Source organism: Urocitellus parryii, chromosome 9 (genome assembly GCF_045843805.1).
Source record: "Urocitellus parryii isolate mUroPar1 chromosome 9, mUroPar1.hap1, whole genome shotgun sequence".
Lineage (NCBI taxonomy): Eukaryota > Metazoa > Chordata > Mammalia > Rodentia > Sciuridae > Urocitellus > Urocitellus parryii.
In genome coordinates, this window is record NC_135539.1 from 62,152,790 (window position 1) to 62,179,382 (window position 26,593).

Here is a 26,593-nt window from a genome sequence, read left to right on the forward strand (position 1 = left end):
GCTGGGTGCCATTGAGCATGCAGGAAATACCCACTTGGGAGGCTGAGGCAGGAGGATCATGAGTTCAAAGCCAGTTTCAGCAACTTAGCAAGCTGCTAAGCAACTCAATGAGACCCTGTCTCTAAATACAATACAAAAAAGGGCTGGGGATGTGGCTCAGTGGTTAATTGACCCTAAATTCAATCCTCAGTACCCCCCAAAAAAAAAAACTTTCCAAATTATAAATTGTTTCATTTAACTTTTTGAACATTATTAATTAAAGTGGCTGGTTTTCTATCCAATAAGTTCATGAGATTTTAGTAAACCGATAAATAGTTCCAAAGTTATAAGGAAAATTATTCACTCTTTCCTCTTCCCCCAAATTAAAAAGCATATGGTAAAATCAATATTTATAATTAAAAAATAAAATGAAAGATAAAATCTATAAGGGGTGTTGTAATGTGAATATTGATCATGAGACCCTGAATGTATTATTTAATTCCTACAACTCTCTTTATATGTACAAAGAGCATCTTGGTACCTAATACAGTATGTATTGAGTCTGCAGCAACTGACACAAAGTAATCAGTGTGCTTGGACTTGGTGAGCATTGCTCTTTCCCCCATCATCAGCATCACTTTAGGTGACAGTAATAATAACAGATGTCATCACCCAGCCTGGGTGCCCTTTGGAGTGGGCCCACAGGGAATTTCCACAAAATCACTTGGACTCAGTGTCAAGAGGGAACTCTCAGTTGGTCTGACTATGACATTGTGTAGGTTTTTTTGCTTTTTGTTTTTTTGTTTGTTTGTTTGTTTTTTTAGTGTCTCCTTGTAACTTTTGTATGTTTCTGCAGTATAGTCTTGTGCCTCTAAATCACTTTCTGTTTTTCATAAAATATTTTTGTGATACTTTAGGGACAGAAAAAAATCCCAGAAAGCAGTTGTTTCATTCTCTTCAGAAACATATAGAAAAAGAGTCTCCATGTAATGCCTTCAGTTATTCATTTCAGAAATATGAACATAAATGTATACTTAATACCATTAGAAGCATAATGCATTTTAATTCAGGGGAATTTAAACATAATGGAAAACATAAAGAATAAAAATTAAATTACTTGTAGATCTACTAAAAAAGAGTTAACAATTAATATTTTCATGTATCTGTGTCTTGTTTTTCATTTACAGTATTCATGCACACAAAGAAAAGTGGCATTGTGCTATGAATATTTTTGTAGCCTGTTTTTCCCTTAAAATATAGAACACTTTTTTCTACACTGTTAAATATTTGTCTAAAATATATTTTGGGGAGGGTACCAAGGATTGAACTCAGGGGCAGTTGACCACTGAGCCATATCCCCAGCCCTATTTTGTATTTTATTTAGAGACAGGGTCTCACTCAGTTGCTTAGTGCCTGACTATTGCTAAGGCTGACTTTGAACTTGTGATCCTCCTGACTCAACTTCCCGAGCCACTGGGATTACAGGTGTGAGCCACTGTGCCTGACAATTTGTATAAAATATTAATAGCTACAACAAATCCCTTTATTTCATAATATATGTAAACTTTTCCTTCACTAGTTGGTCTGTATATTATTTCTCATAATAATTTAACAATGCTGAGCATTCTTGATTTTAAATTTTCACATGTATATGATTCTTAAAAAAGAATTTGTAGATGTTTAGTGCTGATAGTGTTTTGTATGTATTTGACAAACTGTTTTATGTAAATGTACCAATAGCCTCTCCTATGAGCATTATATTAGGTACCCCTTTTCAGATATTATCATTTTTTAAACTTTGAAAATTTGATAAGCAGAACCTAATATTTCATTGTTGCTCTAATTGTCTTTTGATTGCCAGAAACTTTTAATATTTTCATATATTCATAGATCATTTATACTTTTCATAATGTTTGTTAAATAGCCTTAAGAAATTCCTTCTCAGTCTCAGCTTATGTCCTTTCAAATCCTTTTATACATACTGCAGAGTTCTTCCTGAATGCAAGCATGATTCTTCCTAGTACCACTTAGGTTTGTTTGTTTCTCTCTCCTTCAATTTAGTATTTTGAATTCTAACCTCTAGGTGCTGAGAGAATTTCCACATCATATCGCCATGATTTCTCTACCCTCTGAGTTTAATGAGCATAGCATTTCCAGCAAGAAACCCTTAAAATCTATGCAACGTGGTTCTTCCATTTGAAAAATGTAAGGCTGTGTTATTTTAGTAGTGAGAAAGTGGTTGTAACACACACTTGCAGAATTCTAACAATAGAAACCAAGAGGGATAGTAAGTGACCTAACTTGAAATGGCTCTACTACAAGTCATAGCAGTAACTGTTTCTGAATCCCTGAGAATACTCCACTTTATTCTGCTCACCAACACTTCGTATTTTCTTAACAGCAAGTCCTTTCTCATTAGCATCTGCTTCTTTAAATTTATTGACACTGTTCCTGCTACACCATGCCTTTGCTTTCTAGGTTATTATTTCACACTCTCCATGAACATCTTCAGAAATAGAACTGACAGTTAACTTGCAGAGAAAATATATTTGACAATTTCTTATAGGATCATTGAACTCTCAGGAATGTTTGTATGCAATTTGGCACATGTGGATTTATTTTATAGAGCTTAAGGACCATGTGATGATTTTTCAAATAAGTTGACCAAAATTATTTAGGGTGTCAATAAAATAGCAATACTAAACAAGAAAAAAGAGTTTTGGTTATTAATATACAAAATATTTTAAGCTTGAATTCTTAAAGAAATAATAGCATAGATCAATGTGCTCTTCCAAAGATTTTCCTGTGCTTCTGATAGTGTTTTGAATCTCACCCTTCCAGTAGGATCTAGATGGGTACTGTGCACTTGCACTGTGGCTAGCAAGCCTGAGAATTTGAATTTTTATTTTTATTAAATTGAGTTTAATTAATTACATTTACATTAAATAGCCACATGTGTCATCCATCAATAGACCATAAACATATTTAAATAAAATAATTACTTGTTGAATTTCAAGTGTGATAGCTACCCATAACATTCCTTCTTTATTCTTTACTTTTTATAAAGCCTTACAATATTAGAAATGATTAAGTGGCAAATTTTTAAACTATAACCATTATGCCTGATTTTCTCTGTGGAAAATAATTCTTTGTTTTCATTTGGTGATAGGACACATCCATTATAATTATTCAGCAAGTATAATTTTTAACATGTGATCAAAACTATGGAAAACAGACAATCATGGAGAAACTTAAAAGTTTTTTTTTCTTTCATAATATTTTATAGAATCTATTTCAAGCCCTTTCAGATGTACTGAGCCTCATTTGCTTTTTTCAAAGTTATCAGGCTTTTCATTCATTTGAGGCCAGATCAATCTATAAATCTTCAGTACGTTGTCTCATCTTACCTTTGCTCTTCTTCAAATAGAAAGCCCTTCAAAATTATTCATTCTGCAGAAGATAAAATTGCTTCCCTTTACGGCACAATTTCATTAGGTTAGATGCTTCTCAAGTATTTACGAGATCATGAAAACTCCAAAAAGGGAAAAATAAATGGAAACCATGATATTTGGGGGAAAGAAATAGCCTCTGATGAATAACATTTTGCAAAATGATATCTTATTATTTTAATTCATACATTTCTAACACATTCTGTATTTTCACCCTGACTTGATTATGATGGAGAAGTAAAAGTTTCAAAATTTGGGGGATATTAGAAATCACTGATTAATCAATTTTAAAACATTTGAGACTTTTGCTAAGTTTCTATGAATCAAAAAGATTTCTTTCCAGAGCTTGTATTTAAGCAGTTTCCTTTAATAAAATTTATTTATTCATTTATTCATGCATTCATTCATTCATTCATTCATATTTCATTCATACTACATTCTGAGAGGAAAAAATTATCAATTTAAAGTCATGTCATTCAATTGATTTATTAAATTTGAATTATGTTATTTCTAATATAAAATATTAAATTCACAGAAAGGATTTTTATACATTATTAAAATTTCAAGGCTTTGAAACATTCATTTAATAAATGTGTATTTATTGGTTATTTATAAAGACAGGATTAATTAGTATAAAAAGAAAAGTCCAATTTAATGTTCTTCTATTTTATTCAAAACAGTGAATAAAAAGTTCCTTACAGAACTCCACTCTGCAGTTGCTTTACTCTGAAAGATACAGGAAATTATCCCAGGCAATACTCAAAAGCAGTCTAAGTTAAATTTTTCTACACAGCCTCATCTGCCTTTTTATTTTAAATCACAACTTCATATGTTAGATTTTCTAACTTTCCTCTTTCATATTTGCTTTTGAATTTATGCTTTTCCTCACCTTAATTATTTATTACATTTCCCCTATTACATAAGGAATATTTCTGTTTTAACTTACAGTTTCCTACCACACAGAGTATTTCTATTTTTAATTAATATTCATTATACACATTTATAAATATGCCTACACATTGACTTTTCCAGTTGAATTTTGCTGCAGGATGTTTTGATTGTTAAAAATATAGGTTGTTTTTTTCCTTTTTCACATGAGGGCCAAAAAATCTAGGTGATTTAGCACTGAATGTTATGTGTGTGAATGTGTGTGTGTGTGTGTGTGTGTGTGTGTGAGAGAGAGAGAGAGAGAGAGAGAGAGAGAGAAATTTTATTTTAAGATGAAGAAATCTTATATTTTTATCAAATTTCATTCAATGAAGTGACAATCTTTTTATTTTTGAAAGAAAATTATATTTAATAACATGAGTTTTAATGACATGAGATTTAATGACACTGAAAACGTATTAACAGTATTTCATAAGTTTCAGGAACAAGGAGGTACCTAGGAGGTACCTCTTCAGCCAGGCAGCTTGGGAAAATAGAACAATGATGTTAGTGACAGGTCTGCAGTCCATGTGCCACAGTGTCCCACTGTGACAATGTGCCCTGGTTTTGGCTTTCTTTTTTGGGCAAAGTGATTTTTGAAGGAAGTCAGGAATTGCAACTGGTTCAAGCCATTATTTATACATATGTGGAAGGAAATGTAAGGATCATACAAGATCATGTCTCTGGGGCTGGGAATGTGGGTGTGGTGGCACATGCCTATAATCAGGAGGCTGAGGCAGGAGGATTACAAGCTCAAAGCCAGTCTCAGTAATTTAGCAAGGCCCCAAGCAACTCATTGAGACTCTGTCTCTAAATAAAATATAAAAAATGGATGGGGATGTGGTTGAGTGGTTAAGGCTTCTGGGTTCCCAAATATAAATAAATAAATAAATATATACATATATATAATGTCTCTAATTTCCTTCAGGCATGCTCAAGAGACTTATGACATCCGGACACTAATGTTTCAGTAATGTCCTGAAACTTTGTAAGCAATGAGGGAATGAGAGTAAAGCCAAAGATGTTTTGATTAGCACTTCATGGTAACTTAAGTTTTATGTAGTTTTATCTAATGCTTAATTACATTATTATTTAATAGAATTAGAACTACCAAGGGAATTGAGAATAAAGGTTGAGGCTAATGCATTTTTTATTTGTATGTATTTTATTTAACAATTCCAACTAGCTAATTCTGTTATTGCATTGTGTTTTTGTGTGAGAGATTGTAACTGCTATGAGTGTCCTTTTAATCTCAAGAATCTCTTTTTTCCTGAGCTTCATGCTGAGAATGAACCTTGTAGCTAAGCAATACATGCTACTTATATTAAAGAGTACTCAATAAATGGTGCTGTGAGTTGGACTCAATTTGAACTGAAAAAGAAATAAGATATAATCATATAGAGCCAACCATTAAGCATTAAGGAATATTAGCAAATTATTTATGAGATAATTCAGACAATATTTTTATAATGTTTATGTAAATGTAAGTATAGGCAATTTAGGAAATTACTCAGATCTTCTTTGTGTAAATGTTAGCATTTTAGAAAGGCAAATAAACTACATCATGGCTTATTATGCCACAGGATATTCATTACTCTGTGTTCATTTCAGTCAAGATAGATATAAATTGGAGAGGATTGTTGGTGTTTTCATATGGTAAATCTGTGTCTCTCCTGCTGATAAGTGATCTGACTTTCTCAAACATTCAATTTAGTATTTGCACTTCAAATCATATCACCTTAAGAGATCAGTCACTGACTTCTGTTTTCTGTATGTATGAATCCAGTCAGATTGAATTTAATTTTTTTACTTTAAGCATCTCTGATGGATGAGTAATGCACTTAATCTTGGTTTTGTAAGGCACTAGTTGAAGTTGTATTTCCACCACTAAGACTAAAAGTTTGGTGTTACTTTTTTTGGCCTATTTTTCGAAGAACACACTTGAGCTAAATCCATTTCTGGAATCCAATGAAAGCTCCTCACATTGGCAGGGCCAACCAGTGATTCCTAATGACGTGTTTTTGACAGAGGTGTCTCTGAAATTCTGCAGAAATGACCATTTGGAAACTGTCATTGATTGGCAGGTCATCAAACAAAAATCATTCTCATTAATTTTGGTTTTGTTAAATTAATCTCCTCCTAATTGTTGGAATATCCAAACAGGTAATAGAACTAGCATAAAAAGATCCCTCTTTCCCTTACTTCATATTCCTGATCAATAATTAACTCCTAGTAGTTTTCTAGTCACAGTCAGTAGTTGAGTTTTTTTTTTTAAATATAGAACATAAGTACTTTATTGCAATAGGGAAACATTCAACTCTTCCCTCAGTTTCTGCAGAAAAGAAGAAATGATACATGTGGATGTCTTATATCATGTAAATAAGGGTAGTCCTTTCAAAATGCACTATTTACTTTTGAAATTTTCACATTGCATTTTTTCCCACTTGTTTACTATATGCAGTGTTTCATGCAGGTATGGCCATTAGTAGTGGATCAGGTAGCTATAACGCCCTCCTGACTGGGAGGATTCTAAGTTCCTAGTATTACTTTCTATTGTTTCTTTCAGTGAAATCCCATGTTTTAAAGATTTTATATATCAAATTGCATATATTGGTTAATGACTGTTTTTCTTTTCTTATCAAAGTAGTTGATGTTTTTAAAGTATAATACAAAATAAATGGAATACCGTTATCTTAAGCATCAATTAATACCATAGACTCTGCAAGACTTTTTAGAAGGAAAACTGAAGAACACCCATCCTAGTATTTGATGGAAAAACCATATTATTTATCTACTTCTGAGAACTCAATTGCTTAGCAAAATACTTGGGAAAGCAATATATTAGGAACTTATCCTATTTAGACAAAAGCAGGAAATAAGCAATCATTTTATTTGCCTTAAACGTTTTTTTTTAAAGATATCAAGATTCATATGCCTCAAGGAACCTTATGTAGTGAAACCAGTGTTTTCTCTGATTTTTGATATAGTGTATCCTTTGAAAAATGTATATGATACTTTAAGTTATATTTTAAAAAATAATTGGATTAGAATTTTTAACCTGTTTTCTAGTCTGATAACCTAAACATATTTTCAGTGAGTGGCTCTAGTACAAGTTCCAGCCTTGAAATATCTATTTTCTTTATCATCCTTCTTTCTCTTCTAGGAGTAGAATTTCATGGTAAATTATGAGAAATGGATGAAAGGATATCAGTAGAGAAATTAGAGATACATGATAGCTATAAGTAAACGTTTGGCCTCCTTCTGCAACCTCTTGGATGTATCAGTATATTTCTTTTCCTGGATACATTTACTAAAAGGCAGCTCACTCTCTTATGGGCCATTCTGCTCTGTATCTTAGAGAAGATCATCATTGGGCCCTAATGACTTCAATGAAAATTTAATTTCCTCTGAGATGAGAATGGCGACAAATATCTAGAAGCTTGACTCTAGAGCTTTAGTGTGATTTTTAAAAAATATTTATTTTTTAGTAGTAGTTGAACACAATATCTTTATTTTATTTTATTTTTATATGTTGCTGAGGATTGAACCCAGTGCCTCACACGTGCTAGGCAAGCGCTCTGTCGCTGAGCCACAACCCCAGCCCCCTGATTGTCATTTTTGTGTATTTAGATCTATAGAAAGTTAGATAATTATATGCAGTATATAACCAGCACAAATTTTGATTGCCACATTGGAGTTAGACAAAAATTATGTCTCACATTGAAGTGTTCGTTCTTATTCACTGTAAAATATGTTTGCTTATATTTAATTATTAAGGTTATTGCCAAGGTTTCCATTTGACTTCTTCCTCAGGGACTTTGATGGATTTGTTGATAAATAAACTTCATGAAATATAATTCCTTACATAAGCTATATATTAATTATGTATGCTATGTTAATATACAATTTTAATATACCAATTTTTAAAATTATTTTTCTTTTTTCCTCAAACGTTATCTAGGCATATCTGCCAAGTAAAGATTCTGTATTTTAAGACATACAAGATAATGATTTGTTATAGGTACACATTATAAATTGATTATTACAATTATTCTAATCAATACATCTGTGTCTTCACATTGTCACAACTTGTATATGGTGGGTGAGGACACTTAAAATGTATTATGTTATCAAATTTCACACAAAATAGAGTGCTATTAACTATAGCCAGCATGCTACATAAAATTGGTTTAAACTCTGATTTTACTTTTATCAAAGGATTTTATTTGAGACTGTTAAAGCAGTCACATTGGTATTCTGATATTCACTTTAAACTGTGAAAAATTTTAACTGTTACCCATCCCTAAAAAGTTCACTTCAGCTCTAGTTTGAGAGATGTGGTGTCATCTTATCATCTTGCCTTCCTGTGTCAAATATTTTTAACACATATAAGTCTATCAAGAAGATATCTGTAATATCCTGAGTGATAATGAGTTGGAGGCCTGCTAGCTAAATGAGAGGTCCAAACCCTAATCAGCCTTTTCAACTTCATTGATAACAATACTTATGGGTAACTGGACACAAGGTTTTAAGTATCTTTTGTTTTTTTAATAATTGATTACTTTGTAGGATGAAGCTTTATTTTGAATCTTCATCAAAAGTGTCTAATTCTACATCCAATATTAAAATGTTGCTTTTTTTAAGTGGGGCAATTTTAAAGGTTGATTTTCTTTCCATTTTTTTTCTTATAGATGTTCGAAGAAGAACAATTTATGAATACCACCGAGTAGAGCTACAAATGTCAAAAATTACCAATATTTCCGCTGTGGAGATGACCCCATTACCAAGTAAGTTAATGTGTGAACACAGTTAGTTGAGAAAATGAGTTTGCAAGCCTGATGATCCAGTCTATTCAGTAATTATAGTTATTATATTAATTATATAATTGTCTTTGGTATGCGTGCTTATTTTGATCCTGAGTGTGTATAGGGATAGATGATGATTTTTATTTAGTTCAAGCAAACTCCCCACCCCTTCCCTGCTCCTCTTGCCCCCCACAGTTAGTCCTGATGAGTCTCTTCTCCTATTTCCTAGCATGTCTGCAGTTTAATGGCTGTGGCCCCTGTGTATCCTCTCAGATCGGCTTCAACTGCAGTTGGTGTAGTAAACTTCAAAGGTAAAATAAAATACAATGAATTCTAAAAATTTAGAAAGACTTGTTGCCTATTCTCTCCCATTGAATTTTAAATGTATGTCAAGTATGTAGATTATACATACACTAACAAGTGTATATGTGTGAAAAAATATATATGCCATGACCAAAATGCTAAAAGAAGAAGAAGAAGAAGAGCTCAGAAGAGAGGATTTTAGAATATCCCAATGTCTGAGAGCTCAAAATGACTAATAACATTCATAGTTATAGTTATTTTAATTATAATATTTTTTTCTGGCATACATTTATAATTTTCTATAGTATTTCACCTGCATGATGACCGTAGTTGCTGAATCTACAAACTGATGATTTGTGTCCATATACTAAAGAAAGCATGATCTGAGATACCTTTCCCAGAGCAAAGATAAATTACTATAATCACCACTTGCAGGTGTTTAGGAATTCCTATTCAATATCTCAAACTTTATTACTGAAGATTAGAGATGTAATTTGAGGCTGACACTATCTGACCTTTACATAAATACAACATGTGGCTTTGACCTCACATTGTGGCTGATTTTGAAATTTAAGCTGTATAACTTGCTGGTTGTCAAAAAGGTTTACTGTTTTTTATGGGTAGTAAAAAAGGACTGTCTGGTCCCTAGAGTTTTTCCTACATTGGATGATGTGGGAGATATATGATGCAGAAGAGCAGATTGCTACTCCTTGGTGTGATGAATGGACCTAGTTCCACCAAACACTTGCATACATTAATGCAAACTGAGCTGATGTAGAGGAGAAGGCAGCTACCCGAATACATGCTTAGTTTCTGGAAAGGAGATTGTCACCTTGGTGGATCTGGGGAAGACTCTTAAGTAGATGTAAAGATATCTGCTTTCTAATGGAAAGACCAGCTGAAGGCTTATTAATGTATTCTGTTATTTGCTCAACCATTTTGTGCATCAATTATATCCCAGTTGCTTGGAACACAGCAGTAAATAATATCAACATGGTTTCTGCCCCCCATGGGGTTCCAATCTGTCTGGGAATAAGTTCCCTTCTGACCTCCAGAGTCTATGAAAAATCAACCACTTATGGTTTTAGGCAGTGGACGTTGCTGCCATAGAACACCAGCAGTCTGTGTTTTATTATTCTCTAGCTGCAACATTTGTCCCATGCTAAGGGTATGATCAGAAGGGTTTCTAAAGTTATTGAAGGGGGGGAAAGAGAGTGTCAATTCTTTGATAACAAGTACTCTTTAGGAAACATTTTTAACTTGCTAACTTTGGGGCAATTGCTGCAGTATTGTGACTAGAACAAAATTACTTATGATAACTTCAGTTTTGTTTTCAATTTAACATGTTGTTCCAGGATTTCCCTTGGGAAATGAATTTCAAATAATGGAAAAACAAGCAGGCAGTTAGCATTTTTCAAAACAGATTTTAACTTAGTTATATATCCAGAGTGGGAGGAACTGCTATAAAATCTAAGGTTGATGGGCATTTATAATTACATTTTGTGATGATTTCATAAAGATTACATGCACATTAAAAGTTATTCAAAAGCTGGGTAGCTACAACCAAAGGGAATCTAAAGAGCTGGGATTTTAACATGTATACTTCAGTAATACTGAACTCAGAAATGAAAAAATGTCCAAAATGATTAAATGGAAAAACCTAATTGGCCTTATTCATACCTACTTCAAGATCCAGTTTAGTGGTCATCATCCTAGGCAAACCTCCATCCTTAGCATTTAGCACAGGACCTGCAGATGCTTATTCATTTACCTCCTTTGCCAAGTCTAGGTCTGTTAAAGGAAAAGACTATAGATCTCCAAAGCCCAAGAATGTGCCTGGTACTGCAGAAAGATGAGGGAACAAATCATGATTAGGTTCCAAATAAATATACCATGATTAGGTTTTTCTGAGGCCAAAGGGTTTCTCAGGATGAGGGACTTCTGATGCTAACGCCAGAAAAGCCCAAGGAAAACTCACATCCGTTGACCATCCTGGCCAGAAGAAGATTATCCTTGACTGAAATAATGTTATGATGAATGTAGGATTTGGAGACTTATCTAGAATCATACATACTACTAACATTTTTTTTAAACTATGTATTGTTTGATGGAAATACACATGTAAATTTTCAAACAAGCAACTTTGGCAATCAAAATATATCCACAGGTTGGAATCTACTTCCACTATTAACATTTTCATTTTATTAAGATATTTCTCAACCAGATATTATGCCAAGGAATTTTCAAATATTACCCTTAAAGCCTTTTTGCAGCAGAGGAAATTGGGGTTGATTGGTGCTGTTGTCTGTGCAGGGTGTCAGACCTCTTCAGTGAAACATTTGGAATTGAACTTTGTTCTGTGTTACTCTCAGCTTTTGATCTCCTGAGCTCACTTGATTTGCCTCACACCTGCCAGGTCGATGGTGCATTAGGCAAGCTAATCTTCACTGCTTTCTGGAACATGGTAGACATGCTACTGGAAAAACAAATCTTTTCGTAGTTGACACTGAAAGAAAGTTACATGGTTTTGAAACTGGCATTAGAAGAATGTAGAAGAGAATCACAGTATGCCTAAGATGCCTGCGTAATATTGAAAGCATAATTCCTTTACAATTAATGGAGGAAAGAAAGGTAGCAAGTCATAGGAATACAGGAGGAATTCATCACAGAACATTACTTTAAAAAGTACAAGTTTTCTGTATGTTACTGTTTGGTATTTTGTTGAATACCAAACACCAATGATTTCTTGGATTTATTTTTAATTCTTCAACAACCCAGTTATACACATAACAAAATATGTTTAATTAATTGGCTTAACTATGGCTCATTGCACTTTTGTTCAACTTAATTTCCCCACTGCATTTTATTAATTTCTTCTTAGACACGTGAGCTTCAAAACTTCGCTTTGCCGCCCAGCATTTCCCTAGACCTTTTAGAGCTTTTATAGGAAAAAAAATTAAAACAAGAGAAGTCTTATTCTAAGCAGCACAAAAATTACCCCTCTGTTGTTTTTTTAAAATTTTTCTTCCACCGTTCTTATTTTCTTCTGTGCTTATTTGTCCCTGAATGATAATTCAGTTGCTGGTAATTACTGAACTCTCAAGTTGGGCTTCCTCTAAAAAGATAAGATGATTTTAATTGGTTGGTTGGTTTCTTTTAATTCCCATTTTTTTAAGGGAGAAAAATTAAAGCAAAATGTTTGTAATGGCTTTTCTAAGGTCCAAGATGGTTGGAGTTATAGGAACATATAAGGAGATCCATGCCTGAAAAGTACTTATTTTAAAAACTTGGTAAGGGTTTGCTTATTTCCACACAGTAAATTAAGAGGACTTGAATCAATTACTTTCAATTCTTCCTTATATATATTCACATAATCAACAACAAATTTTAAATGCCTCTGTTCAAGTTACTATTTAAGATTGTGCATTCAGTGGTGAAGAGAGACCAAAATCACTACCTGATAGAACTTATCTTTTTAGTGAGACAGGATAGATTTTAAGCAAACAAATATGTAACTAGTAGAAGTAGCAACAATGAGAGCAGGGATAAAGGAAATAAATAGGACAATGTTGTCAGCAATATAGCAAAGTTGATTAGAACAATAAGAGTTTTACTTGTTGGTGTCATTTTTAATTGACCTTGCCCTCTTAGAGTTATTGATTGGATCAGCCATCATCATCTGAATTTTTCAACTGAAAATACATTTGACTCTTAAAATACTCATGTATCAAATACTTTCCACATAATGGGCACAAATCAAAACACTGAGGTATTTAGAATAATAACCAAGTATTAGTCAAAGCCACGGTTCTCATGGAGCTTGGAGTTTAGCTTAGTAAGCAGAAAATATATGAATTGATAATTAAGCACAAACTCTCCAGATGGTAGTCAGTGACACGCTGAATTTGAGGGAGCTGGGATTTGCTGTGGAGTGGTTGGCCCTGAAAGACTTCTGGGAAGAGGTAATGATGAAACTGAGATTCGAAAGATGGGGAGACAGCCTCTTGCATTTCAAATGGAAAGGCAAGTACAGCTGCCCTGGGTGGGCACAAGCTTGATCTGAGGAGGAAGAAGCTCCATGAGTTGAGAATAATGTGAGCTGGCATGAGGAGAGGGTGGTATCCCATGAAGTCAGAAAGATGGACAAGCACCCAGGACATGCATGGCTTCTAAGCCAGGAATGGTTTCATTCCCAGGTTAATGGAAAGCCTTTAGATTTTAGATCTTAAGCAAGAGAAGTGATGAGACTTGTTTACATTTTAAAACTATAACTCTGGCTGCTCCAAGGAGAGTATATTTGTTTGTTTGCAGGAGGCAGGTCAGAATGAAAAGGAAGAGCATGTGTAATAGTCTATAGGAGGGATGTCTTTGAAAACAGATGATAATTATGGGGATTGTGAGAAAAGGATGAATGCATGTTGTATTTTGGAAGGAAACAAGTTACTTGCTAATGGGTTAGAAGCAAAGGAAGAAGAAAATGTAAGAATCTTCTTACCTTTATTTATATTTAATATTTATATTTATATTTCAGCAACGTGTTATAGGTAGTAGTACCTATTTTTTTGAGATAAATAAGATGGCATAGGAAACAAAGACTAGAGGGTGGAGAAATAAATAGTTTGTTTGAGGACAAGTTAAGTCTGAGATGCCCATCAGATCTCAAGTGGAAATGTTGAATAGGTAGGGATACATAAACCAAAAATTCCAGGAAGGAATTATGGGCAAAGCTTCAGAGTGGAGAATCATTATCATATAGATAGAGTTTAATTCATGGAACTGAATGAGATCAGGTATGGAGAGAGTGTAAATTGAAAATAGCCTAAGAGGTTCCAGTCAGTAGCTGTGTGGCATAGCATAATGAGGTGGGATGCTCATTTTTCCTTACATACAATAATCTTAAAAGTATTTTCACATGCATGCATGTTTTTTAAGACAAAAAATACCTACGAAAAGATATACAAGAGGCTAGCAACAATATTTGTCCCTGGGGAAATGGAAGTGAACAGCATCGGACATGAGAGTGTGCATAGCTTTTCATTAGGGACTCTCTTGTGTGACTTGAATTGTTGCCACCAGGAGTTGAAGGACTGATGAACAGGCAAAAGAGAAACAAGGGGCCATGAGCTCCTCTAAGTAGGAGAAATATAGCCTTACTCCTTTTGCATCTCCTGTATTACCCTGCACCATGCCTGACCTAATATAAATGTCTAAACCATGTGGTTGAACTGAATAATGCAGAAAATTGAGGCTAGACATTTCTACTTTCCTGAGGATTCTAACTGCTCCTCTGGGCTATATCCATTTATTAGTCTCAGTGTCAACCAAATTGGTATAAAAAGAACTAAGCTGATGTACAGCATAAAATGCCAACATTTACCATTCTGTGTGTTGCACTGTGCTTAATCTTGTGAGACCATCTCTTGGTGCCCACTTTTCAAAAAATATTGCATCTTATATTTTCTTGGATACAATCAATGTTATAAAATTGATACTTGTAAAAATCTGGGAGTAACTATGTTCTCTTTCCCTTTTGTCAAAGAGTAAGCAGAATAGGGATACCCATCTAAGGGGTAAAGACATGTATTTACCAAAGAGTCTTACAACATATTTATTTAAGAAGAAATAGAAGATGATGGAAAGACATTTCCTAATAACTCCTCTATATTTTTTTCAACCTTCTTATTTCTGTTGCATTTCCTTGAGTGTATGGTGCTGACGATTCTCTTCTATTGAATGAAATGGTTTCCTTGGCAGCAACAAAAAGAGGAACAGGAAAAAAAAGTGTCACACATAATGTATTTCAGAAATTCTGAAAATGTATAAATCAGAAATATTGGCCGATAATTTATTGAAGATATGAAATGTGTTATCAATTAAAATTAATTATGGCGAAGAAACCCTTCTTACATAGATACAGCTAATGTTTGAAGGTAGAATATGCTTGCATCATACATTCACCCAGCTTATAAAAATTAACTTACACAAAGTTGGGAAGAGAGAGATACAGAGGACAAACTTAAATAGTGTAGCTGATCCAGTCTTTCCCAACCAGCAATCTTATAATTTTAAATGACAGTACCAGGGACACATGAATATCCTCTTTCCTTGGTCTTGTTTATGTGCCCCTTAAAGTGGGCACATTTTCAGCAATGATATAACTGGTGCATGAAGAGTTAGTTGGTATATTTTCCATATCTCATAATTCTAGAAGTAAGTCAACAACTTTAGTGTCAATCAAAGACCCACAGTTCATTCTGACATAGCAGCAAGAACTGGGCTTATTAACAGACAGTGTGTTGGGCTCCTGTGGGATGCTCTACTGAGGAAATACTTGTCATGTTTCAACTCTGATTTTGCCTTTTTACTCATATCAGAATCTAACTCTCCAGCAAGGGGCAACTCTATTGTCATCCTTTGGGAGATGACAAGGTAATTTTGATATACAGCTTAACTTAGTCCAAGATCATAAGATTAAAAAGAGAGAATCAGAAACCCACAATTGTTAAATGACAAGCCAGATACTGGCCAAGAGTGAAATTTAAAAATTAAAATAAACACGCAGTTAGAATCAGTATAATTGTACTTGTTCGCTAGAACATTTCATAGCCTGGACAAAGCCATAACCTGTAGCCCTTTGACATTATAATCTGAGTTTGTATTTGAACTACTTGTAGACTAAAAATTTACATAATTCACATAAATAAATTTATTAGCTTGGGTGATTAGATAAAAAGTCTGTACATAATAAATAGATACAATTTAGGAAATCAAGGAGCCTTGACCCAGAATCTATTATAACCTCAGACTCATTTTAATGGATTGGAATAGGATAAAGTCTACTTGCAAAGGCACCTAATTTCAAATGGAAGAGTTTCACAAGCATTTATTGATCCATGTTCCCATATGCTGACTTTCTTTCAAATTGAAATCACCTCTATTTGATTACCAAAATCACTGAAAACTAATATTTCGATAGCCAAAAATATTAGTATTTTCAGCATATAAATTGAATGTCTGGTTTAAAACATGAAGTATGAATCTATGAGATTCTTTAAGAATTTAACTTTAAGAATTGCATTTTCTGACCTTTGATAGGAAGTATTTCTTTGCTGAAATATCAGATCCAAAAAAATATTTAAAGAAATTTTAAAGGTGAAAGGTGCTCTAACAAGCTGCGTAAAATCTCGATTAAAGCCGCTGCTCAGAGCCCCACGCTCAGCACTTCAGCGACCCCGTACCCAGCGGCTAAAAGTATGCAATGGAGGAAGGATAGCATCTTCAACAAATGGTGCTGGGAAAACTGGAAATCCATTTGCACCAAAATGAATCTGAATCCCTATCTCTCGCCGCGCACAAAAGTTAACTCAAAATGGATCAAGGAGCTTGATATTAAATCAGAGACATGGCATCTGATAGAAGAAAAAGTTGGTTATGATCTACACGCTGTGGGATCGGGCTCCAAATTCCTCAATAGGACACCCAAATTAACAAATAGAATCAACAAATGGGACTTACTCAAACTAAAAAGTTTTTTCTCAGCAAAAGAAACAATAAGAGAGATAAACAGGGAGCCTACATCCTGGGAACAAATCTTTACTCCACACACTTCAGATAGAGCCCTAATAACCAGAATATACAAAGAACTCAAAAAATTAGACAATAAGATAACAAATAACCCAATCAATAAATGGGCCAAGGACCTGAACAGACACTTCTCAGAGGAGGACATACAATCAATCAACAAGTACATGAAAAAATGCTCACCATCGCTAGCAGTCAGAGAAATGCAAATCAAAACTACCCTAAGATACCATCTCACTCCAGTAAGACTGGCAGCCATTAGGAAGTCAAACAACAATAAGTGCTGGAGAGGATGCGGGGAAAAGGGCACTCTTGTTCATTGCTGGTGGGACTGCAAATTAGTGCAGCCAATTTGGAAAGCAGTATGGAGATTTCTCGGAAAGCTGGGAATGGAACCACCATTCGACCCAGCTATTCCCCTTCTCGGTCTATTCCCTAAAGCCCTAACAAGAGCATGCTACAGGGACACTGCAACATCGATGTTCATAGCAGCTCAATTCACGATAGCAAGACTGTGGAACCAGCCTAGACGCCCTTCAATAGATGAATGGATAAAAAAAATGTGGCATTTATATACTATGGAGTATTATTCTGCATTAAAAAATGACAAAATCATAGAATTTGGAGGGAAATGGATGGCATTAGAGCAGATTATGCTAAGTGAAGCTAGTCAATCTTTAAAAAACAAATACCAAATGACTCCTTTGATATAAGGGGAGTAAACAAGGACAGGGTAGGGACGAAGAGCTTGAGAAGAAGATTTACATTAAACAGGGATGAGAGGTGGGAGGGAAAGGGAGTGAGAAGGGAAATCGCATGGTAATGGAAGGCGATCCTCAGGGTTATACAAAAATGACATATAAGAGGAAAGGAGGGGTAAGACAAGATAATACAAATGGAAGAAATGATCTACAGTAGAAGGGGTAGAGAGAGAAAAGGGGAAGGGAGGGGAGGGGAGGGGAGGGGAGGGGGGATAGTAGAGAATAGGACAGACAGCAGAATACATCAGACAAGAGAAAGGCAATATGTCAATCAATGGAAGGGTAACTGATGTGATACAGCAATCTGTATACGGGGTAAAATTGGGAGTTCATAACCCACTTGAATCAAACTGTGAAATATGATGTATTAAGAACTATGTAATGTTTTGAATGACCAACAATAAAAAAAAAAGAAATTTTAACTAGAATGCTTTATTGTCTTATTGCCTAGTCATCCTAGATGTGATAGGAGAAAATTGCTGTCATTTATGATTGAAGATATCAGGAAATCATTAAGCTTTAATTATATACAGTTAGCAACAATGGATAAATTACCCATGAATCTGAAACTGGTGACCCCACTAGCCAAAGTCAAGACTATTAGTGTTATAATTTGGATCTGGAATGTTCCCCAAAGGTTTGTGTATTGAAGGCTTTGTCTGCAGAACAACAATGTCCAAGACAGGGCTAGGGTGAGGAGTAAAGGGCTTTTGGCAAGTGAGTTGATGAAGAAAGCTCTGACCTTATCAGTGGATTAATCAATTGATTGCTGAATGGATTACTGGGAGATGATGGAAACTATAGGTGTTGGAAGAAGTAGGTCACTGGGTGTTAGTTAGCTTTTCCACTGCTCTGACTAAAGGATCGGACTACAACAACTATAGAGGAGGAAAAGTTTACTTGGAGGCTTAGAGTTTCAGATGTCTCAGTCCATAGATAGCCAAGTGCATTCCTCAGGTCTCAAGGTGCTGAGCATCATGGTGGAAGAAGTATGGCAGAGGGAAGCAGCTCACATTGTAATCAGGAAGCAGAGGGAGACTTCTCTCATCAGATAAAAATATATACCCCAAAGCTACATCCCAGTGCCCTAACTCCTCTAGCCACACCCCACCTGCTTCCAGTTACCACTTAGTTAATTCCTTCAGAGAACAATTCATGGATTAGTTTAAGCTCTCTGAACCTAATCATTTCCCCTCTGAACCATCTTGCATTGTCTCACATGTGAGCTTTGGGGGACACAAACCATTACGTGGGAGGAATGCCTTGAACATTATATGTTGGCCCTGGCCCCTTCCTCACCCCCACCCCCTCTCTTTCCTGGTTGTCATGAGCTGAGCAGCTTTCCTCCTTCATACCCTTCCACCATGATGTTCTGCCTTGCTTCAGAGCAAAGCAATAGAGACTGCTTAAGGTGAACTGAAACTCTGAACCCTTGAGCCAAAATAAGTTATTTCTCCTCTAAGTTACTTTTCTCACATATTTGTCACAGCAACAAAGAGCTGATAAACATAGTCTTTCTCTTTAATGTATTCTCTATTAAGGGCATTGGACTTTCTTTATCAGGAGATAGTTGACTACCTAGGCAGCTGGAGTTGAAGCAGCCTAAAGCAGTCAACAATTCCAAGATTACTGCTAGACTGAGGGCCATATTGTGTGGGCTGAGGAGAATTAGGGTGAGTGTCTGGATGGATCCCTAGTGACACAACCAAAGAGTAGCAGAATAGTGTTTCACAAAGCAATAAAGCTCTTTGACTCTGTATCCTGAAATGTGAAATACTTGCATCATCTAGATATATGTGACACTTACATTCTTTAAATTTGAGTGGCCCACTTTCAGTAGATCTCAAATATCAGTATTAGGTGAAAATTGCCACAGGAGCTTGTTACCTATCCAGATTCCTTTGCAGCTCACAAGGGGTTTGTATTCAGTAGATCAGAATGCAGCCCATGCATTAAACTTTCTAATAACATCTTCAGGGAACCTGAGATGTTCAGAGAGGAACACTGTGGAAATGCTGATTTTGCATGCCTGAGTGATGAATCCTGGAGGGCTGTAGTGGTTTTGCCAAAGTTATGTGGAAAATCATTCTTAATGTGAAATTGAGAAATAATGCAGAAAAATGCAATAGATAAAAATATTTGCTGTTAAGATATATTAAATGTTAATGAAAAAGCTTGTTATTTTAAAAATCAAGAACTTTCTGGACAAAAGGAAGTATAATAAATAAATTACAAGATTTTGGAATTTTATTAGTTAAAACCAGTGGAATATATTTAATTTCAGAACTTTTTAAAAAACTATTTCTACCAAAGTGGTAATTCAGAGTGCTCAAGAAATTAAGGTACTTAGGGAAATTCCATGCAGCCAAGGTCACTTTGACCTACAACACTAAAGGAAGTGAATTAGATTTTGACTTTATTTTTTCCTAAGACACTACCAGTCTTTTCAAAATTTTTAAAGAATATTATATTTTTGTTTATTGTCTTGAAATATAATGTAAAATTGTCTATTTTTTCCTCCTTTTAAGCATTCTAAATCTAGCTTCAACAAAATGTTCTAATTCTTTTTGCATGAGTTATTTATGGCAATCCAGTAAGCTATGATATCATTTTAATCCATCACATGAAAAGCATTTTGAGTGACATTCCAATATAGAAGATTCTTTTGAAAAGACACAAACAAGACTAGTAGCACAGTTTGCCTTTGAGGAAACTGCTATGAATTAGAAAGTGGCATAGAGAGGATATTTCCATTTCATCCTAATATTTAATTTTTACCACACGCATGTTCTTACCTATAAATAACAAATCAATAAACAAAAAACAAATATTTTTAAAAGAAAGGATAGAAATATATATTAAGGCACATCAGAACAATTTGGGTACCTATCAAACAAAATCAAAAGTTAACTTTTTAGAAGCAGAAAATTATCAGTGCTAAATATATAGGATAAACCTCTTTCCTATGGAAAGACAGCATTTGATTGACTAGATTTTATGTCTACAATGCTTGCAATTCTTTTTGAGAAAAAAAATGGTATTGAACTGTGTATTCTATCTATCTATTTATCTATCTATAATCTACTGTGCATTTTGGCCTTTGTTTCCTTTTGGCAACTGGAACATTGCCAGAGGCCAAGAAGGGATGTGAATATGGAATAAAAATGAGTTTTCTTTTTTCCAGACTCTTAAAAAATAGGTGCTTGAGCCAAGTCTCCCAATCACCAAGTCCCAGCTGAATTATTAAGATGTTCTCCCAATTTGTTTCTGATTTTCATTCAAGGGATGCAGTATTTGCTCTTCATCCCAGCACCATTTGGCAGACCATAGAGAGAATCTGTAGAAATATTTAGCATCACATATGTTTATAACAGCTTTTTCAAGATTATTCAAGTGACTCTAGTTTTGTTTATGTGTTAACCAACTGTGGTAACGACATTTTATAACGTTATAATTCAGCAAGCTAGACTACAATAATTTCAGTCTCACAAAAATATATGAAGTATTTAAAATGCTAATTTAAAAATTTTATTTCCTTAATTTTCTCCCACTAATAATGAGTTCCTCTGAAATAATTAAAAGCAATTGCCTAAAATGAAATTGCATTTGTTCCACCTAAAAACAGTAAGTGTCAAATTATTATGGAAGCATATACTCCTTAAAAGATAAGGAAATAAAAATTTAAAAACAAAAAGTAAGGTGCATCTGTTAAAAAAAATAATATGAGTTTTAAATATTAGAAGAATGTTAGATTAAAAACCTTCTGTTGAAAAGGTTGACATGATGATAAATTAAATTAAAAATAATATGAGTTTTAAATATTAGAAGAATGTTAGATTAAAAATCTTCTATTGAAAAGGTTGACATGATGATAAATTAATACATTTAGTGACAGTAATTCATGGTTTAATTAATTGTTTGGATGGGAATCTAAAAATAGAAAAAGATATTTAAAATGCATATTCATATTCAAGCCATCTTTTTCAATATTTATGTAAGAAAATTATTATAATATCATTGGAATAGTTTCTGTTGTTTTACTTTTTGTTAAAATCTATCTCCTAGGAAAGTTAAAATATGACCATTTTATATTTCTTGATAGGAACATACTATGTAAGATTTTTATGATATTTTCTAAATGTTAAAGATTTTACTTTCTGTCAAGTCCTGAGTCAGAGATACAATTTCGCCCATTAGAAAAGCCTGCAGAGAATTTGGAAGAAAATTGTGTCTCAGGAATTCTGACATTTATGGAAAAGTGAAAGAAATCCAGTATTTTAGCAATGCTTGAAATAATCCCATTACTTCTTTACTCCGTAGAGTATCTATGTACAACTGTTATAAAAATGCATCTTTTTGTATAATTGTAGGGTAATCTGACCAAAGTGGTCTACATTATCAGGAGAAAACAAAGATGAAAATAATTCAAGATAAAATTAGAATTATTCATTGAATAATAATTTGCTTTTCAGTATTCACTTGATCCTACAGAAAAGGACTAACAATTCTGGACCTCTTATTTTTCCAAATGAATTTTATGATTGCTTTTTTTATTTCTATAATGAATGACTATGGGATTTTAATTGGAATTGCACTGATTCTATATAGTGCTTTGGGTAGTACAGCCATTTTGACAATATTAATTTTGCCCACCTAAGAGCATGGGAGATCTTTCCATATTCTAAAGTCTTCTTCAATTTCTTTCTTTAGCATTCTGTACTTTTCATTGTAAAGGTCTTTTATCTCTTTTGTTAAGTTGACTCCAAAGTATTTTTTTTTTTGAGGTTATCGTGAATGGGGTAATTTTCCTAATTTCTCTTTCAGAGGATTCTCACTGATGTATAGAAATGCATTTGATTTATGGATATTGATTTTATATCCTGCTACTTTGCTGAATTTATTTATTAATTCTACAAGTTTTCTGGTGAAGTCTTTTTTTTTTTTAATCCTCTAAGTATAGAATCAATTTGTCAGCAAATAATGATAGTTTGAGTTCTTCTTTTCCTATTTGTATCCCTTTAATTTCTCTTGTCCGTCTAATTACTCTGGCTAGAATTTCAAGGACTATGTTGAATAGAAGTGGTTAAAGAAGGGATCCCTGTCTCATTCCAGGGTTTAGAGGAAATGCTTCCAATTTTTCTCCATTTAGAATGATGTTGGCCTTGGGTTTAGCACAGATAGCTGTTACAATGTTGAGGTATATTCCTACTAGCCCTAGTTTGTCCAGTGTTTTGATCATGAAAGCATGCTGTATTTTGTCAAATGCTTTCTCTGCATCAATTGATATAATCATGTGATTCTTATCTTTAAGTCTATTGATGTTATGAATTATATTTATTGATTTCTGTATGTTGAACCAAACTTGCTTCCCTGGAATGAACTCCATTTGATCATGGTGCACTATTTTTTAAATATGTTTTGGAATGTGATTTTCCAGAATTTTATTGAGAATTTTTGTGCCAATATTCATCAGGGTTATTGGTCTGAAATTTTCTTTCCTTGATGTGTCTCTGCCTTGTTTTGGTATCAGGATGATACCAGCTTCATATAATGAGTTTGGAGGGTTCCTTCCTTTTCTATTCATGGAATAATTTGAGGTGTATTGGAATAATTTGAGGAGTACTGGTATTAATTCTTCTTTGACGGTCTTATATAACTCAGCTGTGAATCCGTCTGGTTCTGGGCTTTTCTTGGTTGGTAGGCTTTTGATGATATTTTCTATTTCCTTGCTTGAAATTGATCTGTTAAAATTGTATATGTCCTCTTGACTCAGTTTGGGTTGATCATTATGCCTCTAGAAATTTGTTCGTATCTCTATTAATTAGAGAGATGAAAATTAAAACTACTCAAGATTTTATCTCACTCCAATCACAATAGCAGTTATCAAGAATACAGACAACAATAAATGTTGGCGAGGATGTGGGGGGAAAAGGCACACTTATACATTGCTGATGGGACTGCAAATGGTACAACCAATCTGGAAAGCAGTAAGGAGATTCCTTATAAAACTTGGAATGGAACCACTATTTGACCCAGCTATCCCACTCCTTGATCTATACCCAAAGGATTTAAAATCAGCATACTATAGTAATGCAGCCACATCAACTGTTCATAGCAGTTCAATTCACAATAGCTAAACTGCAGAAGAACCTAGATGCCCTTCAGTAGATGAATGGATAAGGGAATTATAGTGTATATATACACAATGGAATATTACTCAGCATTAAAAGAGAATAAAATTATGACATTTGCAGGTAAATGGATGGAGTTGGAGAATATTATGCTAAGCACACTAAGTCAATCCCAAATCCAAAGGCCAAATATTCTCTCTGATAAGTGGATGCTGATACATGATCAGGAGAACATGGGAAAAATGCAGGAACTTATATGAGGCAATGGAGAGGGAGGGGAGGGAGGAGAGGTAGGGTGCATGGGTTCAGGAAAGATGGTAGAGTGAGATGAACATCATTACCCTAGGTACATGTCTGACTGTGCATATGGTGCAATGCTACATCATGTACAACTAGAGAAATAAGAAATTATGCTTCAATTATGTACAATGAATAAAAATGCATTCTATTGTCATATATACCTAATTAAAATTAATTAATTAACTAATTAATTAATTTTTTTCATATATTTGTTGGCCATTTTTATTTCTTCCTGTTTAATTCATTAGTCCACTTATTTTTTAATGGTATTTTTTTTTATTGGTTGTTCAAAACCTTACAAAGCTCTTGACATATCATATTTCAAACATTAGTTTCAAGTGAGTTATGAACTCCCATTTTTACCCCAAATACAGATTGCAGAATCACATCGGTTACACATTCACCTTTTTACATAATGCCATACTAGTAACTGTTGTATTCTGCTACCTTTCCTATCCTCTACTATCCCCCTCCCCCGCCCCATCTTCTCTTTCTATCCCATCGACTGTAATTCCTTTCTTTCCTTGTTTTTCCTTCCAATTCCCCTCACAACCTCTTTTATGTAGTTTTTTATAACAATGAGGGTCTCTTTCCATTTCCATTCAATTCCCCTTTTCTCTCTCTTTCCCTCCCATCTCGTGTCTCTGTTTAATATCAATCTTTTCTTCCTGCTCTTCCTCCCTGCTCTATTCTTAGTTGCTCTCATTATATCCAAGAAGACATTTGGTATTTGTTTTTTGGGGATTGGCTGGCTTCACTAAGCATAATCTGCTCTAGTGCCATCCATTTCCCTGCAAATTCCATGATTTTGTCATTTTTTAGTGTTGTGTAATACTCCATGGTGTATAACTGCCACATTTTTTTAATCCATTCATCCATTGAAGGGCATCTGGGCTGGTTCCACAGTCTAGCTATTGTGAATTGTGCTGCTGTGAACATCGATGTGGCAGTATCCCTGTAGTACGCTCTCTTAAGGTCTTCAGGGAATAGACCAAGAAGGGCAATAACTGGGTCAAATGGTGGTTCCATTCCCAGCTTTCCCAGGAATCTCCATACTGCTTTCCAAATTGGCTGAACCAATTTGCAGTCCCACCAGCAATGTACAAGAGTACGCTTTTCCCCACATCCTCTCCAGCACTTGTTATTGTTTGACTTCATAATGGCTGCCAATCTTACTGGAGTGAGATGGTATCTTAGAGTAGTTTTGATTTGCATTTCTCTGACTGCTAGAGATGGTGAGCATTTTTTCATGTATTTGTTGATTGATTGTATGTCCTCCTCTGAGAAGTGTCTGTTCAGGTCCTTGGCCCATTTGTTGAATGGGTTATTTATTGTCTTATTGTCTAATTTTTTGAGTTCTTTGTATACTCTGGATATTAAGGCTCTATCTGAAGTGTGAGGAGTAAAAATTTGTTCCCATGATGTAGGCTCCCGATTTACTTCTCTTATTGTTTCTCGTGCTGTGAAAAAACTTTTTAGTTTGAGTAAGTCCCATTTGTTGATTCTTGCTGTTAACTCTTGTGCTATGGGTGTCCTGTTAAGGAATTTGGAGCCTGATCCCACAATATGTAGATCGGAGCCAACTTTTTCTTCTATCATAAGCAGAGTCTCTGATTTGATATCAAGGTCCATTTGATATTTGATCCATTTTGAGCTCACTTTTGTGCATGGTGAGAGGAGGGGATTCAGTTTCATTTTGTTGCATATGGATTTCCAGTTTTCCCAACACCATTTGTTGAAGATGCTATCCTTCCTCCATTGCATGCTTTTAGCCCCTTTATCAAATATAAGATAGTTGTAGTTTTGTGGATTGGTTACTGTGTCCTCTATTCTGTACCATTGGTCCACCCGCCTGTTCTGGTACCAGTACCATGCTGTTTTTGCTACTATTGCTCTGTAGTATAGTTTGAACTCTGGTATTGCTATACCATCTGATTCACACTTCCTGCTCAGAATTGCTTTTGCTATTCTGGGTCTTTTATTTTTCCATATGAATTTCATGATTGCTTTATCTATTTCTACTAGCAATGCCTTTGGGATTTTGATTGGCATTGCATTAAACCTATAGAGGACTTTTGGTAATATCGCCATTTTGATGATGTTAGTTCTGCCTATCCATGAACAGGGTATATCTTTCCATCTTCTAAGATCTTCTTCTGCAGGGAGAGGGAGTATCAAGCTGAGCCTCCATAAAGACTAGGGGGAAACCAGAGACACCTGACCTCCAACCCCTCCTCCCAGTAGCAGCCAAAACGAAACCTGGCTAGCCAGCGCTGGGGGAGGGGCAAGCAGAAAAAAATCAAAGTGATAGAGTGCCAGGGATCCCAGCAGCCTGCAGCAGGGCCCCGGAGATCCAG

At 34.5% G+C, this 26,593-nt stretch overlaps 1 protein-coding gene across 2 annotated transcripts in view; it reads left to right on the top strand.

The window, feature by feature from the left end:
- Positions 1-26,593, top strand: part of Plxdc2 (plexin domain containing 2) — a 431,497-nt gene that overhangs the window by 327,570 nt on the left and 77,334 nt on the right. For both annotated transcript variants that reach the window (XM_077802504.1, XM_026402387.2), the window contains 2 exons: positions 9,047-9,142; positions 9,390-9,471. In XM_077802504.1, the coding sequence (XP_077658630.1) occupies positions 9,047-9,142; positions 9,390-9,471 (178 nt within the window). The remainder of the gene's footprint in view (positions 1-9,046; positions 9,143-9,389; positions 9,472-26,593) is intronic.